At 35.2% G+C, this 19,356-nt stretch overlaps 1 protein-coding gene across 2 annotated transcripts in view; it reads right to left on the bottom strand.

Moving 5' to 3' along the window:
• Positions 1-1,523: 1,523 nt before the first annotated feature.
• Positions 1,524-19,356, bottom strand: part of ASB3 (ankyrin repeat and SOCS box containing 3) — an 81,502-nt gene continuing 63,669 nt past the window's right edge. Inside the window, exons 10-11 of one of the 2 annotated variants that reach the window (XM_072937755.1) lie at positions 15,186-15,319; positions 1,524-3,381 (exon numbers count right to left, since the gene is read on the bottom strand). In XM_072937755.1, the coding sequence (XP_072793856.1) occupies positions 3,176-3,381; positions 15,186-15,319 (340 nt within the window). In that variant the 3' untranslated portion in view covers positions 1,524-3,175. The remainder of the gene's footprint in view (positions 3,382-15,185; positions 15,320-19,356) is intronic. The other variant, XM_031675624.2, reaches the window with a different exon arrangement.

Raw genomic sequence — 19,356 nt, 5'->3', positions numbered from 1 at the left:
AGGGATTAATTTCCAAAATATAGGAACAGCTCATATAGCTCAATATCAAAAAAAAAAACAACCTAATAAAAAAAATGGGCCAAAGACCTAAATAGACATTTCTCCAAAGAAGACATACTGATGGCCAACAGGCACATGAAAAGATGCTCAACATCACTAATTATTAGAGAAATGCAAATCAAAACAACAATGAGGTATCAACTCAAACCAGTCAGAATAGCCATCAATTAAAAAGTCCACAAATAATAAATGCTGGAGAGGGTAAGGGGAAAAGGGAACCTCCTACACTGTTGGTGGGAACGTAAACTGGTGCAGCCACTAGGGAAAACAGCATGGAGTTTCCCTGAAAAACTAAAAATAGAGTTACCATATGATCCAGCAATCCCATTTCTGGGCATATATTTGGAAAAGATGAAAACTCTAATTTGAAAAGATACATGTACCTCAATGTTCATAGTAGCATGTACATCCACAGATGAATGGATAAAGAAGATGTGAGATATATATATATATATATATATATATATATATATACACACACACACACACAATGGAATACTACTCAGCCATAAAAAGAATAAAATAATACCATGTGCAGCCACATGGATGGACCTAGAGATTATCACACTAAGTAAAGTAAGTCAGACAGAGAAAAACAAATATGATATTACTTAAATGTGGAATCTAAAAAAAATGATTACAAATGAACTTATTTACAAAAGAAAAAGAAACTCACAGACACAGAAAACAAACTTATGGTTACCAAAGGGGAAAGAGGGGAGAGGGATAAATTAAGAGTTTGGATTAACAGATACAAACTACTATATATAACAGTTAAACAACAAGGACCTACTGTATAGCACAGGGAACTATATTCAATATTTTGATAACCTCTAATAGAAAAGAATATGAAAAAGAATACATATATATTTGTATATATTATATATAGTTAATAAAGAAATTATATATATTATATATATATTTATGTATAACTGAATCACTTTGCTATATACCTGAAACTAATACAACATTGTAAATCAATTACAATTCAATTAAAAAAATAAAAAACAGTGTTCAGGTTACCACTATTACATCAAATGATCACAGAAACATGTCCTATGACAGGAAGGATCCACAGGAAATACACTTGAAGGATAACATCAGATCAAGGAAGGGTAAAATTTTGGCAACTGTTACTAAAACTGATTTGTGTCCTGCTCTGGTAATATGTACCATCATCAGAGAATTACTGTATGGGGTTCTTCATTAGGTTCCTTGTGACTTTAAGAGTATTAAAGCAACATGGTATACACAGGGCAAAAGCTTAAAGTTCATGCTAACTAGATGCATCATTTTGATCAGAAGCTGCAACTATAATTTACTTACCTTTAGATGATTTTCGATTAGATTTCTCACTGAGTCCTTGCCATTAGTCATAAAAATCATAAATACTTTATTATAAAATAGTCTAATAGTCCAATGTATACAGTAAGTAAAATCATTTATGTTTTAAATACTAAGGGTTTTCAGTGTCTCTAAAATATTTATTTTCAGATTTTTAAGAATAAGAGCTTAATGATAAGTTACAAATAGTTGAATTTTTATTACATATTTGAACATGAAAACACAAAAAGATTCACCCTTAAATGTAAACATTCTATGTACATTGGACCCTAACAAAAAACTGGTTATGTTAAAATCAGAGACTTGGGGTTTGGAAAAATAAAGAAACAGACAACATTTTAAAAATATCATATAGCATATACTTTTTTAGAATTTCTTTATTAACTATCAGAATTTCCACCTGTTCTTCTATATCTACCCTTATTTCTGCTCGTATACCCATATTCAAACTCTATCTCCGCCCCAAAGGCAGCAACTATAGCTCTAATCTGAGTTAAGTTCAGTCAACCCTCTGGACATTAACAATGTCTCTATCAAATGGTACACCGTCATCACTGCTTTCATCAAACAGGAAAAGCCTATCAGAGATGAATATGACTGACCCACTTCCATCTACTTTAAGCCACAGGCTCTTAAAAGGACAGGCTCTTTCCCCTGCTTTGGACTCCATCTCTAGTTGCCTGCTTTCACTACCTTTCTCTCAAGGCTAGTGCCCACAGACTTTTATCAAAGCTCACTTGAGTGTTTAGTCCTCTCTGACTCTAGATTCAGATTGAGTAATTTTAACACCAATGAGGCAATGTCTCACTAACTTAGGATTCCAAGGTTTAATTTTCATAGACTATTTGATAACCTATCTAGATAGCAAAAAGGAAATACACTATAATATTAACAGAACTACCAATCATTGCTTCATAGGATCAAAGCTGCCCTCTGATTTAGAGGCTGAATGGAGCTTCAACGTTTTGATACTGAGTGACAAAGGAATACATACCTTTCTTTATTTAAAGATGGTACCACAGAAATGTCTCTCTCAGTCTCCTAATTAGCACTGTAAGTGTGGTAAAATGCTTATTTATCTCAATACCAACCTAAGTTTCTTTCAACTGAACATATCTTTGAATTTAGATCTTTTCTTGCCTTTGCAGAAATGGGAGTCTTTTTTAGCCAGAGAGTTATCAAGGAACTGGAAAAAAAAAAACAGCAAAATGATTCATTTTCTATAGGCTTTTAAAAAAGAATTCTCCCCTGAGTTTATCATAAAAAGCCAATGAATATCAATTCTTGATAAAAGAGATTGAATTAAGAGAATGGAATATAAGATAGTTCTTTTATAAATATAAAAGATATTCAACCTCAAATAAAATAATAATAGATTCAACCCCACTGTGTGTATACTTCCAGTGAAGATTCATGCATTCCATTCTAAACTCTAGCCCTAGGTAAACACAGAACTATAGGTGGAAATATGCCATGTTTAGCACTAGAAGTAGCATCACAGTTCTGTAACAGAATAAAGCAGAAAATGGTTACGTAAATGAGTATTACAACATAAATTGTACTGGTGATGAAACTACAATAAAGTAACATGAGTGAGGTTTACAATACTTTTTGACCGGGAAGCCCAGCTGTAAACATTTGCATTAAATTACTGCCCTCTAATACCTAACCAATCAGACAAACAAAAACCATCTTTTGTGACCATAAAATCATGAAGAATTTGTACTCCATGGCTCCTTATCTTGGTTTTCAGGTTAAGACATGAGCTGTGTTAAGTAGCTTCTCTGATTTCTCCATCTTGAATAACTGCCAGCTCTGGAACTTCATTCATCCTCAGAACCTCTGCGTAGAGCAAATAATCATGTAGGCTTCTGGGAAGTGGCAACTGACAGATAAAACTGTCAGACTGCAGTTGTTCTGGTTTTAGACTGGACCGAATTTCCAATCGACAAAGGTGGGTAAGGGATGGAATAGAGGCTGAGAAACAAACAAAAGAAAGACGATACAATTTTTTTAACCAGAGAGATATATCAGTACATTAAGGTACATGTCGTTTTCTTCCCCCCCATCTCTGTGTAGTACAAGAGAAGTGATGTTTACTTAGACTTACTTTTGAAAGACAATTACTTGGACCAAGATGACCACAATAAACTTTATTTATCCTTTTACAGCCTTCATCTGGTTCCTCTCCAATTTCTGGCCATACATTCCAAGTCAGTACCCAGGGCCATATAAAACTAAATGTTCAAATTCTAAAAATCTGGTGACGTAAGTTGGGACTTAGGAAATGAAGGATCTAACTTAAGAAATGATAGAAACTCACAGCAGTAAATGTTACTTCCCTCTTACTCTCATTGCAAATGGTCTCTAGACCTACCACATCAAGTGAATAAATGTGTAGCTTACATAATTTTTGCTGTTTTTATCCATGATATAGAACAAAATTTTAAAACTGAACCAGAGAGAAAAGGAATATTTATCAAGTGCCTACAATCCCATATGCCTATATTACTTCACACACATCCTCTTTTTATCTTCAATAACCCTATAAGGTATATATTATCATGCTCTTACAGAGATAATAAAACAGAGGTTTACGTAACTTTCCAAAGGTCACACATCTAGTACATCGTAGACCAGGATTCAAATTCAAGTGCATATGACTCCAAAACATGCATGTGTATGTACACCGCTGACAAAAGCTAATTACCAATTAAAGGATAACTCACACACAATTAAGAATCATAAGATAGTGGTTTCATTCTCCAAAATGAAAACTGTTAACTAAAGAAGTTAACATCCATGAAAACTGAGAGTACTAAAAACAGCTAGTGGTTTTTATGCAAATCAAATTTAATGCCTTTTTTGCCTTTTATTAGTCCAAGAAATCTTTTATAAATCCCTATGAAATACACCAATGATTAAACAGATCTGGATCAGAGCAGCAAAGACAAGTACTATCAAGATCCCAACTGATATCAGACCAGTTGGTCTGACTCCAAGTTTAGGGTCCTTTAAACTGCAATATCCCACAGGGCCTGCGACATACTAATTCTTTAACATCAACATCTCCCAAACCACTGAGGTTAAAGCCATCATCTTACATTTTAGTTTAAACTTATTGGTTTAAGTTTAGTTTAGTTTATTCAGAGTTTGGGAAACTCCTCAAACCATAGTGTTTTAAAATGCAAATTAGAAAAGAAAGTTACCTGATTCTGTACACAAAACCTGAGTCTAAAAAGAGTATTTCTTTAAATTACCATGGGTTATACAGACTCCCCATTATAAATAATAAGACTATTTCATCTATAATATATAGCACATTTATTTCTACTGTTTTCATACTCATATACTGCTTAAATTTAACTCTTTTCTGTAAACTTAAAGGAAGAATCATCATTCTCACTTCTAAGATGAGAAAACACAGATAAAGGAAACATTGGAGGGATTCATAGGAAACCACACAGACAGCACGCTCAAACTGCAAACCCCCAGTTTTCCAAAGAAGTAAGCAGGTTCAATTTCAACAAGCAGGTTGCCCATGTTCAACTATTACATGTAAGGAAGCCCTCTTACCCAGTGAGATCAGGAAAAATAATTGCTCCTCATGTCACTGGGTACACACAAATGTAATTAAAGTTTTGGGAATGAGCATAACTGATTCTAGCTAAGCACACAACTCAGCTGGTAGAGACAGAAGTATGCTGACATACTAGAAAGTAGCCCATCAGCTACAAACACTGAGCATGCCATGAACATAGACAGATGAGACTGACAGAGCAAATGACAAAACTAGAGTGGGCGGGTTACAGTGAGACTGGTTAAAAGAATTTTTACTTATATTCAGGTGGAGTTTAATACAGATCTTGTTAAACTGAAATCTCTTCATTCTGCACATCCTTGTTTAAAACCAACCGGAAGAAAAAGGATGGCTGTGCAACCCAGAGGAGAGCTGATCGCTTGGAGCTAAAGGATCCTTAATGCTGCCCAGCTTGACCAGTTTGGCAGAGTACACTGACTCACCAGCTCCTCAGGCTGCCCCACAGCCTACTGCGGTGTGGACAAGCCTTTCAAGGTATTCTAACTACACCATTGTAGCCCTATCTTTAAAACTAAAGAAACCATTTGTTTCTTTGTGCTAATATGTTATATAGAAGCTTAATCATCTGTGATCAAGCCAAAACAGACCAGGACACATTTGCTATGGGAAGCTGAACTGACTTGCCTGTGCTGGCACCGCACATGAACAGAGCTGACACTAGAATCCAAATGATTTGACCCCAAGTCTGGGGTTCTTTAAAATGTGACAAGCCCAAAATAATTCTTCAGCATCTTCTAAATCACTGCAACTATCATAAGTTTCAGAAGATCTTCCCACTTAATAATTAAAAAAAAGGGGGAAGGGTATAGTAACTCCAGTTACTGGTTCTAATTTTAACTGCGCCGTTTTCATTTTCCTCCTGTGAGCACAATAGATCACTGACCCGATGAACAATTAGAGGTAAGAACTGTATTCATTTGAACTGAGGGAGTCTTCCATCTGTGGATTATTAACACAGACAATAATACACCCATCAGCTCCATCTTAGTTTAATATGCCAGTGAATACTAAAGGAGCTGTACAATCATACATGCAATATTTCAAAGTACGCAAAATTTCTATGCAAGTTTTAGTGATGCATGGTATTTCCAGATGTGTTGCCACTAGGCTGAGAGAAGATCAAGCCATGCCTTGAATTTATAATATGAAAAAGCCCAGAAGCTATACATAAAACATAACTTCCATGAAAACCTGTTAAAACCAGATTTTAATTTGTTAAATAAATCTCTTTTCCTACATTATGGCACTGATCGTAACCTAGAAAATGATGTCTAAAACCATACCATACTTTTGATTCACTTTTTTGAACCAATCATTTTCAAGTTGGTATGTTAAACTCAGCTTACCTCCAGACTTTTAGCAGAGAAGCAACCTTTAACTTTTCATTTCTATATAAAAGTCTTCCGTTTTGTTAATTTTGTTGTATGTTACAATCAAAACAGAAGGCCACGTTATATGAAGTTATATTAAAATCAAAACAATGATCTAAATAAACCCTGTAGTTCTTAATTCATTATTCCTGTTAATGCCAAGTTTACTAAAGCACAGAACTACATGCACATCACACATGCCTATACATACATACATATCTATATTTTCCACAACATTCATCTCTAGCCTGCCCTCATGCCAATATTCAAATGATACATCTGCCTGGATTTTTTATTTCTATGGTTCTTCTGCATGGCTTTCCACATCAAATGTATTCATCAAATGTATTCTGGGCCATCTACTACAATGGATTTTCATCACTAATATATTGTCTTTCTGGTTCCATCCTTTTGTTCCCAGTGTTTCTGATTTTACTTGTATAGTCTCTCTCTCACTAATTACAACTAGAAACTTGGACAAAATACGAAAAGCTACTTTCTGAGGACTCGGAAGAATAAACAGAGACAGATTAGGGCAGGAAATCAAAAACTTAATGGCCAGTAGAGCAGCAATGAGTAGAATGAATGGAGAGAGCACTACCCAGTAAAAAGACCTGAGCTGGAGTTGAGGAGCCACCATTAACTAGTTGTGTGACCCTGAGCAAGTTTTTTAAATGCTCTGACCTTGAGCTTCTCTTCTACGAAATGACTAAGACTCATCTGTAAAATGGACAAAATTGACACGTCTCTGCATCAAAAGGTTGTTGGTGAGGTTCAAGTTAGCACACACCTGCAAAAGCATTTTATAAACTGTAAATATACAAATCCTAGGTACCACCTAATCTACTGATTTCCAAATGTTCTGAATGTACAACCAGTTAGTGAAAAGTCATTGAGTATGTAACCTTGATGTGTGGATATTTATGTAAATATAAATTATATATGTATACTATTAACATTATTTGTACTAAATACACAAAGTTAAAAGAATAAGCTAAAATGAAGTAAGAAATATATTTTAAATGATTTCATTTATTTATTAAAGGTATAAAAAACCCTTTTCACTTTTACTAAAAACACTACCAATTTTTAACAAGAGCGAGGTGACTGACTAAGCTTCATTAATTCATCGTGATACGATAATTCCAGGATTTCGTTCTAGGTCCAGTCTACTTTGATACTAAGTTATAGAGTCTGATGCAATTGAAAAAATATCTTACAAAGAGCACGTAGACTCAAACAGGAGGAGTAGACTGTAGCTTAGCTGAACTAATCAGGATACTAACTTATCCTATCTCGTAATTATGCAAAATCGTTATCAAAATTCATCTGGTAAATTTCTGTTTTTCATGATATCAATCAGTTTATAAGCTAATTAGAAAGTTTAGCCTTTTCACATTTTTATTAAATGCCTTTAAATCTAAGGAAACTGTTTCCAAGTAATTTAAGTGTGTCAATATGAGAGTTTTTCCAGGTGATACAACACTATTTTTGGCCAGAAAAATCACATAACAATAAAAATATTTTCCAGCATGTTTTCAAAATCATCTCCCCGTAGCAAAGTTTCTTTCAGAAAGCAGTTTCTTTTTCACTCAGTTAAAATGTTATTTTTACCTTAAATCAACAGAATTTTAGAAAATATGTACTAGGTTTCATACTACTCATAGCTATTTATTACTACGGGAAATAAAAGTTAAGGAAATTGGAACAGTTGTATCTTCGCAAAAGAAAAATACGTAATTCACCTCTAAGTTCAAGGACTCTTTTTAAGTTGTCACAACATAAAGAGCAAACTGCTGGATGTATAAACAAGAACCACGGTCACTCTCACCTCATTATAAAGTACTACAAAGACTACAAATTTTAAAGGTCATGTTTTTATAAAATTATTCACAACTGTATTACTTCATGCAATTCTGGTTTCAACATACTTTCCTGTATTAGCCTGACGATTGATGATGCACGAAACTCACTTCATTTATGATGTTATCGTCATTTCCTTACATTTACAGAAAAGTAAGCCACTCTAAGTAGTCAGTGTTATTACATAGCTTTTCCAAATAAACATTATTCTATTAAGTAAGTCATTACTGTTGCAAATATATCCTTTCTGGTATGTATTTCCTTCAGTAGCTCTCAGAAAAGTAACTATCCATTTTCTTACTGAAACAGAATCTTTGTTAACAAATACCCTAAGCTGAGACATGTTATAAATATTACATATTTTCTTCCACTGTAGTACACCATACTTCCTATCTCCAAGGTTATATTTTTACTCTCTTAACTCTTTAGCAACGTTTTCTATGTTTCTTTCAGTAATATTTGCTAATAAGAAATGCATTTTACTTTGTCCCCATATTATTTCAGCCAGTTTTACTGTGGCAGCAAGAACATACATTTCCTCAATGGTATGTAATTTTTTGTCTTTTCACTACTGAATAAGAAAACTTAAAAGCTCTAAGCATTTATCATTATGTTTAGCAAATTTTATAAAAATAATGGATTGAGCATCATAAAACAAATATTGATGAAAAAAATCACAGGGTTTATCTTCATGTTCTGGATGCTTAGATTAGAACACCTTGCTGATTATGATATTTTCATTATCTAATATCTCACCACACACTACATACTAACACCAAGGCTCACTGTTAACTTTAGTAAAAGTAAACCATATTTTAAATACTTTTCTTGATTCTTCTGAACTACTTGTCAGCTCGGATTGGGTGGTCAGCAATTTTTATCACATGACATGGCAATCTGCTAAGATTGGAGTGCAGCTGTATGATTATTTTATTGGTTCACTTTTACTTGTACTTTTAGTATTATCCGCATAAAACATTATTTTTTGCAGAGATCTTTTTAAGCCACTTGACCAATTTCTGAGAATTGGTTGAGTTAAAACTGGATAATGTAATCACAATCAGACATGAACTACAATTCACTAAATTACACCACAAGTATGGGTGCCTGGTCACCCACTTTGGGAAGCATAAACCTAACCCACGTAGGTATGTAGGTACGAGGCATTGGGCCATGCGTGCTAAATGGCAAAAAAATGAAAGTTCAAGTCTTACAACTACAACCTCACTATAAGAGAAAAGATAAAATGAAAGGGAACTTAATCACTGATAAGCAATTCCATCTTCCCCTCTCCCTTAGGATGCCTGGAATATTTGAAAATTAAGTAAAATAATCTAGCTTAAGCATTTTCCAGTGGTAAACAAATGAAAAAAATGAATCATGGTTTCCAAATCTCTCAGAAATAAAAATACATTCTTCATTTCCCTAACTTGTTTAGGGAACTGTAACACAGTGGTCTGAGGTTAACCGGAGAAAATCAAGCTTAGGATGATAAAGTAAATTTTAACTCACACCGAAACCTTTCCATAAAGTGCTCAGGAACCCCTATTCTATCATAAACCAACTCTCCTTCCTCTAGAACACTGTACAGGACACTCTCTCCACCTCTTGTCCTCACAGAAGCCTGATCCTCCCAAGAAAACTACTTCCTCGACCAACTTACAAAACAGAATTTTCTCATTCTTCCACATCTTTGTTACACCCACCACAAAGTCTCGAAGGCAGGTTAGTATTCTCATAGTCCTTCTGCACCACTTTCAGACTCATGTTTTTCTGTCCTTAAATTCCAACATATACCACCTCCTCTCCTTCCAGAGTCTGCTCTCCCTGACTGCCACTGCACCTGATCGTTACCATCACTGAGACCTCGGGCCCTGACTCCTCCTGCCTTCTAGTCTATCAGGTTCCTTCCTTTCTCACTTCTTTTTCTGTCTGATGGAATTCCACAGACCCATCACTTATGCTATTTTATTTTATCAAACTCAATTCTTCTGTACCTGCTCTGACAATCCCCAGAATCAGTCTAACCATATTCCCTCTGCTCCCCAATACAGAGAAACTGAAGCCACACTGGGAAAAAGCTACCATGTGACCATTCAAACTATACTACTTCCAGCCGCCACGAGGCCCCCAGGATTGCTCCGTAAATCTTTCACTAGTTCCTGTTTCCCACAACAACCATTCCAAACCAAGTTTCTCCTACCAACTCTCACTTCAGTTTCCTTCTTAGCAAGATTTTACCTCCGACTTCTTAAGTAAAAACAGGAAGTCTCCTAGGCTCTCTTTCTCTCAGTTTCTAATACTCAAACTATAAACTTTTTCACATCTACCCCGTCATCTCTCTTCTTCTCAAAGGGAAGGAGTTTGTTTATTTAAGGTTAATTCCATCTCCCTCTGGCTTATGTGAAATCTTACTATATAAATTATCACTTTTATCTCCAAATCTTTAATCTAATTTTTTTAAAACAAACTGAGACCCCTTAACCTATAAAACATGTTCAAGCCTCTCTTGTTTTAAAAGAAAATTCTGCCATGACCCTGCATTCTCTTTTAGCCACTCCACTAAAGAACAATGTTTTTTTTTCATTCATAGATTCTAAATCAGCGTCTGATACATAGTTGGGGTGTAATTAAAAAATTCATTCACTAAGGAATTAATGAATATAAATAGCTATATTTGTAAATGCCTACCTACAGAAATACTTACATGATAGCTTCTCTTCTTTGAAGACTTCTGCCTATGATCCATATTTGGAACTAACTACAATTATAGATTTGAGTGGTTAAAAGTTATCAGATGAACAAGCTATCAAAAACTAAAGCTCCTATCCTAATTGCCTTTCCACCCTAAAATAAATATTTGGGATCTGGAAAATAATGTTCTTTTGTTTTAATTAGGATATAGCTGTCCCAGGGGTCTGCCTGCACACATGCAATACATATATGGGAAGTGAAATGGGCTTTAAAGTAGTATCGGTGAACCGACAAGATGTTTTTAAAAATTCTGTTTTAATTGCCCTAGGGCAACATTTTCCCCCTCTCTTAGCACACCGTTAGATTTCTGATATCATCAAAGCAGTTTTAACAGCAAAATGTCGCAGCAAATGTGGCTACAACTCATTAGTACCTAGTTTAGTTAAGTTTCCCACCAAGCACACACAAAAAACAAAAAACTACCACTTGGATTTATAAGAGGCTGTGTGCAGCAAAAATGATAAAATTGTAAGCGGGCAAATGGAAGCCTGTTAAAATTTTAAGTTAACTATACATTTCTCATTAAAACAAAACAAACAAAACAAAACCAAGCTTGGCTCTTAAATCTCATAATAAGGGCAGTCTGCAGTACTGCAGGACTGTTAATCAAGGCGTGACTCTGCTTAAGCTGTGAAGGCCCATAACATGGCTAGTAGCAGGGGGGTAAAAAGTTTCCTCCTCTACAAATAGAAGGTCACATGTTTGATTTTTGAAGATGAAAGGCCAATACTGATGGGGTTCTTAATTTTTAATTGAAGTATAGTTAAGTTATACTATTATGTAAGTTTCAGGTATATAACACAGGGATTCCCAATTTTCAAAGGTTATACTCCATTTAAAAAAATACTTCACTTACAGTTGTTATAGAATATTGGGTACATTCCCTGTGTTGTATCACTTATTTTATACATAGTAGCCCATACTTCTTAATCATCTACCCTTTATATCTTGCCACTCTTCCTTCCCTCACCCCAGTGGTAACCACTAGTTTGTTCTCAGTATCTATGAATCTGTTTCTTCTCTGTGATATTCACTAGCTTGTTTTATGTTTTAGATTCTACATGTTTTACTGTTTGTGATTGTCTGTATGTATAAACTGTTTTACATCATGTTTAGAACAAAGCAGAGGAACACTGAAATGACTAGATCAAGAGAGTTTCCAGGAACCCTTTTACAGTCCTTTGTAGGATCAGATCCATGTAATACTCTGGATGGAACTGTTTATGTTTGATCACTAAAGTTCAGGATGAACTAAAGCCAAGTGTTTTTACCCATAAGAACACAATTTCCTAGACTTGATCTTGGTCAGTTGGCCAGGGGTTGGCAAATTTTTCGGCTAACAAGTCTACTGCAGTGTGGTGAATTGATGTTTCTGAGAGCTATATACAGACTCATGATCAAAAAATTGTCATTAAAGCTGCAGCCAGTCAGTAGAGTTTACCTGGCACACACTTCTTTCCTAATGTAAACAAACTGTTTGAAGACAAACCTTACTCAAGGATTAAAAGATGAGCAGCAAGGAATTGGTTGTCTTTCTTATTTATAAACTACCAGGCCAAGTTGCTGTTTCCTTAAGGAGGAAGAAGGTGAGGAAAGGAGGGTTTTGACCAAGTATAAGGCATTTCCAAGACCTGAAAAGAGCTTAGGAAAAAAATGGAGAAAATCCTTCCCTTGGGATAGACACTGGTATACCCAAAGGAGCCAGGGAACTAAAGCTACCTAGGGGCTCACTGATTGTGGCAGAGCTACAAGAAGCATCTTTTCCAAAAAAGTTAAAAGAATATACCGACAAGGCAATTTTTTTTAATACCACGATAAGTTATTGGAGAAAGTGGGGTGAAACCAAGACTGTCAAACATTTAGAGAAGTAATCAAAAAACTATCTTTCTGAGCTCACTCTCATTGGTGTTAAAACCCTAATCATGCTTCTGCTTACTAGAAATCTTGCATCTTAAAATCCAAATAAAGGAGGGGAGAGTACAGATGACCAGTACACAGAAACTCAATGTCCTGAAAACTGAAGAAAAAAGAAGAGCTGGGTTCATTCAAGACAGTCTTGAACTACATAAAGAAAGAGAATCATAATCCCACTCTGAAACTCAGGCAACTGAGGAGGATGGCATATCTTTTCCTTCTAGCCTTACTAAAATCCAGCATTGTGATGGCTCCCATTATCTGCAGAAGAGGAACCACTGAAGACTATCGTGAGAGACCACTATGACCTCAAGGAAGAACACAAGCTTTCCCTAAGGAGTTTGCAATAAGAATAGGGTTAAAAAGTCTTTCTGGAATAGAAATAAAAGGGCTTTTTAAACACTGGACAACACAAGAGTCACAGTGGATCAGGGTTTCTCAACCTTGGCACTACCGACATTGGGGCCAGATAATTCATTGTGGGACCTGTCCTGTGCCTGGCAGAATATTTAGCAGCATCCCCTGGTCCACACACACACTCCCGCTTCTATCCACTAGATGGCAACAGCACGCCTACCAATTGTGACAACTAAAATATCCCCTGTAAGGGGGCAAAATCATCCTGTTTAACACCACTGCTTTGGATGAAACAAGTAACAAACAGCTGCCAGGGGTAACTCACGTTCTTGGTAAACTGCATTCCTAAATCACCTCACCTCCTGAATCAGGAAATAGAAAAACCATCAGGATTCATAGGAAAAATGACAAATTCAAATTCTGGATATGTCAAAATGTGGTATACCAAGTGGAGATATGCAAAAGTCAGTTAGCTATATGAGACCACAACCAAGAAAAGAGGTCTTGGCTAGAGAAATAGAGCAGAAAGGCATTAGCTACCTTAATACCTCTGAGAAAGGCTTCTGCAAGTCTTCAGCCAAAATAAAATCCTCATAAGAGATGACGATTATTACCTCACACAAGCTCTACCTACTGCCTAATTAAACAAGGAGCCTTTGATGGATTTAGTCAACTGCAGGCTAATGCACTCATGCACAATTTTTACCTTCATCTGGACAAACCTGCCATATGTTAAAGTCTTCAGAGTAAACTCTCACAGATCTTTACTAATTGATAGTCTGCAATAATTTCCCCATTTGGCATATGTTCCCTCTTTTCCACTTTGTTTCCAAATCCACTGTCCCAAATTCTATCAATTCAGAATAGTTATCTGCTCTCTACCTCCACAGATACATAGTTAGTAAAAGCAGATGCAATTCTTATATGCAAGTGAGTTTTCCAACATTACCATTAAAGAAATTCTCTAATAGAAGGCTCAGACTCCAAACAGATTACACTTTTTCTTCAGCAAGAAACCTCTCTAACAGTCTGAATGCACCTCAGTTCAAGAGCATATTTTCCTGAATGTCTGTTTTTGATTGAGAAAATTTACTTAAATGTAATTTTCCAAGAAATTAGAAGACACATTTCTACACATGCATTAAGTTTACTTGTTAAAAACCCATTCAACATGTTTTATGAAGTTAATTTCATGTAAAAATATCAGTGAAGAAATAATTTTTCTAACTTAAGACATAATCTGGTTAACAAAATATAGTTGGAGTAAAATCTGACTAAATAAATAAAATAATTTGCATATATTATGATTAGTTTAAACTGGTTTCCTTGTGTAAAATCTGCTGCGCACTCTTTAACATTTTAACTAACTTAAAAGCTTTTTTCAAAAGTGAGGGTAATTCGAAAATTAGTTTTAAAATAGCTCACCTTTACAGTCATACCAACATACTGGCATACATTCAGTAAGAACAGGTAAAAATAAAGAATGGTGATACTTCCTTTTAGATGATGATAAAATATTAAAAGAGAGAACACAAATCCACATAAGCTCCAAAGAGGAAAACTGCATTTAGCATTCTTCTGACCACAAACTAAATATTTACTAATAAGATTTTTAGGACTCACTTTTGTTTGTACAACCCTTACTAAAAATAAAAGGATATCGTTACAATTTCAGTAAACATTTACTTTTCTTTATTTGCTCCTTAGGCTAAATTTATGAAATCAGATGTGATTTTTGTGGAAGGAAATTACTATGATGCCCTTGCCGCAATCCCATCCTTGCCCCACACAAAGGAAATGCAAATAATGCCCAACTAAATATATGTTTTCCAGTGACTTATCACTTAAAATTACAACAGTTAGTTTAGAGAAGGAAGAGAATTAAAAATAGTGACGTGTGTTTGAAAACTGTACTTTCTTACCTATGTGTTTCTGCAGAGCCCGAGAGGAGTTTGAGGCACGAGCAGAGAGCATCTTTTCAACAGCTGGAGGAAGGTTCCTCCAATTAGTAAACTCCAAAGTGAAGATAAGGATGTCATCGCTGACTGAGTTAATCCTGTATTAGCAAGATGTTAACACACCGTTAGACACAAAATACACCAAGCGTTTGTCCTGAAAACAAACACCACATACCTATTCTTACATCTTAAATGTGGAAAGCTGACAGAGGACTGAAGGCACAGAAAATATTCGGATAACTAGAGATAAGTTCAGTGGATGTGAAAAATCATCTACAGGTCCCCGCATGAAACTTGAGCAACTCTGTGTGTGGCTGACCAGTAGATGACAAGAGGAGTGTCTACTCCCGCAGAGGGTAGTCTTAGTCTTTCCTTCTCATTCCCCAGCAGCAGTGGTAAGAAAAGACAGACTTAGCACCAGTGTTATCAGTGGATTTGCCATTATCTCCTCCCAATGGGGTCATTGCCAAATCTAGACTGGTCATCTTTACAGACACATAACTTAACAGTCCTGAAAGGATAAAGCCCAAACACTGAAAGTTATCCCTAAACTGAGTGTACAGGAGAGATGGCTTGTTTCTGACCAACTCCCAGGCATGTACCACGACTGTTCTCCTCTAAGAATGTTCTCCATTATAGATACAGCTCTGAAGGATGTAGGGAATAAGTTTTGCCTTTAAAGACTGAAAGAAGGTGTTGATGACAAACAGTTCTCCCTCTACTCTTTCAAAATAATGTCAGACTTCCTACCAACACACCCAGAAGAGACGTCTTAAATTTTAGAAGCACTTGAATCCTAACGGGAGGAGCAATAACGTAAAAAAAAGTTCTGATTTCTAATACCACCTCTACTACTTACAATCATATTTGTCTAAATTCTTTAAGCCTTAGATCCTGGTCTCTAAAATGAGAATACTCAACTGCCTATTTTACGGGACTATTCATGAAAATAATTGAGATAATACAGTAAACAGACTTTTAAAACTACCAGATATTATATAAATATTTGATATTACTAGGATTGGTTTGAAATTTTCAGTATTACATTCCCAGTGGGCCTTATAACACAGTACACGTGAAATTTAGTCAAAGCTTAAAGAGAACTCTAAATTCTAACAAGATTACTTATCTTCTACTCAGTTAGATACTCCCCTACCATCACACAGTTTGAAGAAAAATAAAACGATTAGGGTCTTTGGTGATTACTTCAGAAACAGAAATTCTTCTCATGGTTGCTTTTTTTGGACACACTACTGAGCAAAGCAAAAGGGAAAAAACAGAAGCAAAGGAAAGAAATTGAGTAATACTCTAAACTTGTCTTCTCAAAGATAATTTATTTCTTGTATTTCAGGGTCAAAGTATCCTTCAAGTGACTGATTAGAGAGGCTAAAAATTATTTCCCAAATTCTTAATTCTCTACTACTCAAATTTATATAAGGAAGAATTGAAAGTGTAGCGCAAATGCCTTGGGAAACATTTTACTTCTCAAGCTCTCAGTGAAGTCACAATTTATTAGGAAATACTGAGAATAAATGAAATGATAAAATACATTCAAAGGCAAACAATCTCCTTGACTTTCTAGGAACCCCACACCAAAGATTACTTGGTTTTGGTTCCTTATTTCTCTTTTAATGGTTTCATTTTTCTACCTTAATGTGCTTTAAGTCTCACTGTGACCAAACACAAAGTCATTTTTATGCAGTTATCTAAACACACACATGAGAAATAAATCTGTTCATACAGCTTTAGTTAATGGTGAGTTTATTTTACCAATGCTGATTATGCCACTAAAAATGTATTGTTACTGTACTACATTGACCATTACATTGTACAAAGCAGTTGTACAATCATAAACGAGTGACAGTTAATCAACTAAACGCACACATGACATTTACTTTCTATTATTCGCCTATTGCATTGCCGATGGGAGGGAAATCTAGTTATGCTTAAAGCTGAGAAAATATTTCAACTCTGTAGATTATATTGTGACAGGCAATTATTCAGCCAGATACATTTTTTAAGACTGTTTAAGACAACCAATACCTAGGAAAGACATTTATAATTTACATGACAAAGATTAAGCAACAGACTTAGATGTGATATAAATAAGATACAACCAAAATCCACTCTAACAACATACTGGAATTTTTATGGGATAATTTTTTTTATAACAGCTCTTTGTAAATTTGATCAAAGAAAGCAAAACATTTATTATACTCAGCAAAAACACTGGCTTTATCCATTCAGTAAAAGATCCATGAACAAAAATTTGACCATGTTAAGCATTTTCATTGCCTAAGTGAAATTTTCCATTGTATTTTTTCTAATGAATATAAAATATAAAGTTACTCTTTTGGAGTAAAACATATGCAACTGGCATTCTCAATTCAGATAGCTGAAAGTTTTACAATTCAAAACAATTTGCAGTTTATTAGTTCTTTTCTATCCTAACAAATGCAATAAATTTAACATAAACCCAGTAGCTTACTACCACAAAAATTTGCAAATGGGCTCATCACATAGGCAGAAGGGGACTATGTATCAGAACTGGGGATGGGAGAGTGTATTTACTAAGACTTCTGGGAGAATAAAGCTAAATAATTTCCTCTCCTTCCAGCATCTATGTAGTTGTCTGCAGAAGAAAGGAAAAGAAGATATATTTAATTTTTTTCCTGCACAGGTTCTTCCTAATTTAGGAGTAGAAAGGAGCAAGAAAAGTTGGCCCAGATCTCCCCAAGTTAGGCAAGGGATTAAGGTATCTGAAATTAAGTGTTATAACTTTTGTATCCCTGGGGATACACAGGGCTAACTGAGCAGAGCACAGTGGTAACAGACACAGACTTGAGCCACACTAGAGGACAGCCTGGGTCCAAATCTAAGCTCTAGCAAAAACTGTGAGTTTGGGCAACTATGTTAAACACTCAATGCCTCAATTCCCTCTTCTCTAAAATAAGAATAATAATATCGACTATATTTTATATTAAATGAGTTAACAGTCAAGAACTTAAAATAGTACCTACTGTGTGTCAGGCGGTATTTTAAGTACTGGTTAAAGAAATGAACAAACTAGAAACCAGAATGGAGTACGAAGGCTGAAAGTAATGGGCAAGTAATATGGAGTTCAGTTAGAAGCTTCAGTAGAGAAACACAAGGAGTGTGGCTGAGAAGAAAGTGGGTGCCTTGAAAATAAGCACTAAGTGGAGTGAGAGAAGAAAGGGAACACTCTGTCAGGGGTGCCAACTGCTACCATGTGTCGGCTGGATTTACAGTAGCAGCTGGGGAATGAATTCTAGAATGACAAGGAGAAACTGTTGCTAGCTGTCAGGAGCCCAAACACAACATAAAATTCACTAAGTAAAAAGTTAAGGGTACTTAAACAGCTTTGTTAATAACTGAATATAGCATTCATTGACGAATGTTTATATCTCAGCAGAGTATGTGTGTGTGCACACGCAAAACAAGTATGCATATACAAAAAACTTCCTCAAATCAGAGATTCCCCAATCAATTGTCAATAATCTTTATATTTCACTCAATTATCTAAAAAATACAATGGATTTTTTAGAAAATTTACTGAAATGGAATAAAGGACATTGCAACAATGAGTCTTTGACAGATAACTTATGTTTTAATCAGCAGTTGAACAAAGAAGTAAATACAATCAGGGACTCAACCCATCATAAACTGAAAAAAAAAAAGTCAAGATCAGAACATGTATCTAAATCTGCTTTTACTTCTGTATTCCTCAAACTTTCTGTTAGAAAGCAGTTTTTCCTTACAAACCACATACCTGAAACACTTAGTATCAGAAAGGGATGACAGTCCTAAGCATAAAACCTCTGCTTAGTGAAAATTCTTGAATTCTATATTATGGCAGACATAATAAAAAGGTGAGATACTGGGATCTTGCCAAATAAAGATTTGTTCTTCACAGGAAGATACAGAAGCCACCAGGTGGAAGAGGGAGTCCCAGAAGTACAAAGTTTATGCATGGGAACCATTAGTGTTGCCCTCATGAACCTCAAAGAGGATCTCTTCTGAAAAGCAAAACTCAAATAACAAGATATCAAAGCACTTTTCTGAAACCCAAAATCTCAGTATTGTCTACATTTTACTTTAGTGAATGGTAGTTTCT

The sequence above is a fragment of the Vicugna pacos genome, chromosome 15, assembly GCF_048564905.1.
Source record: "Vicugna pacos chromosome 15, VicPac4, whole genome shotgun sequence".
Classification (NCBI taxonomy): domain Eukaryota; kingdom Metazoa; phylum Chordata; class Mammalia; order Artiodactyla; family Camelidae; genus Vicugna; species Vicugna pacos.
This window is presented reverse-complemented; position numbering and strand designations above follow the sequence as displayed.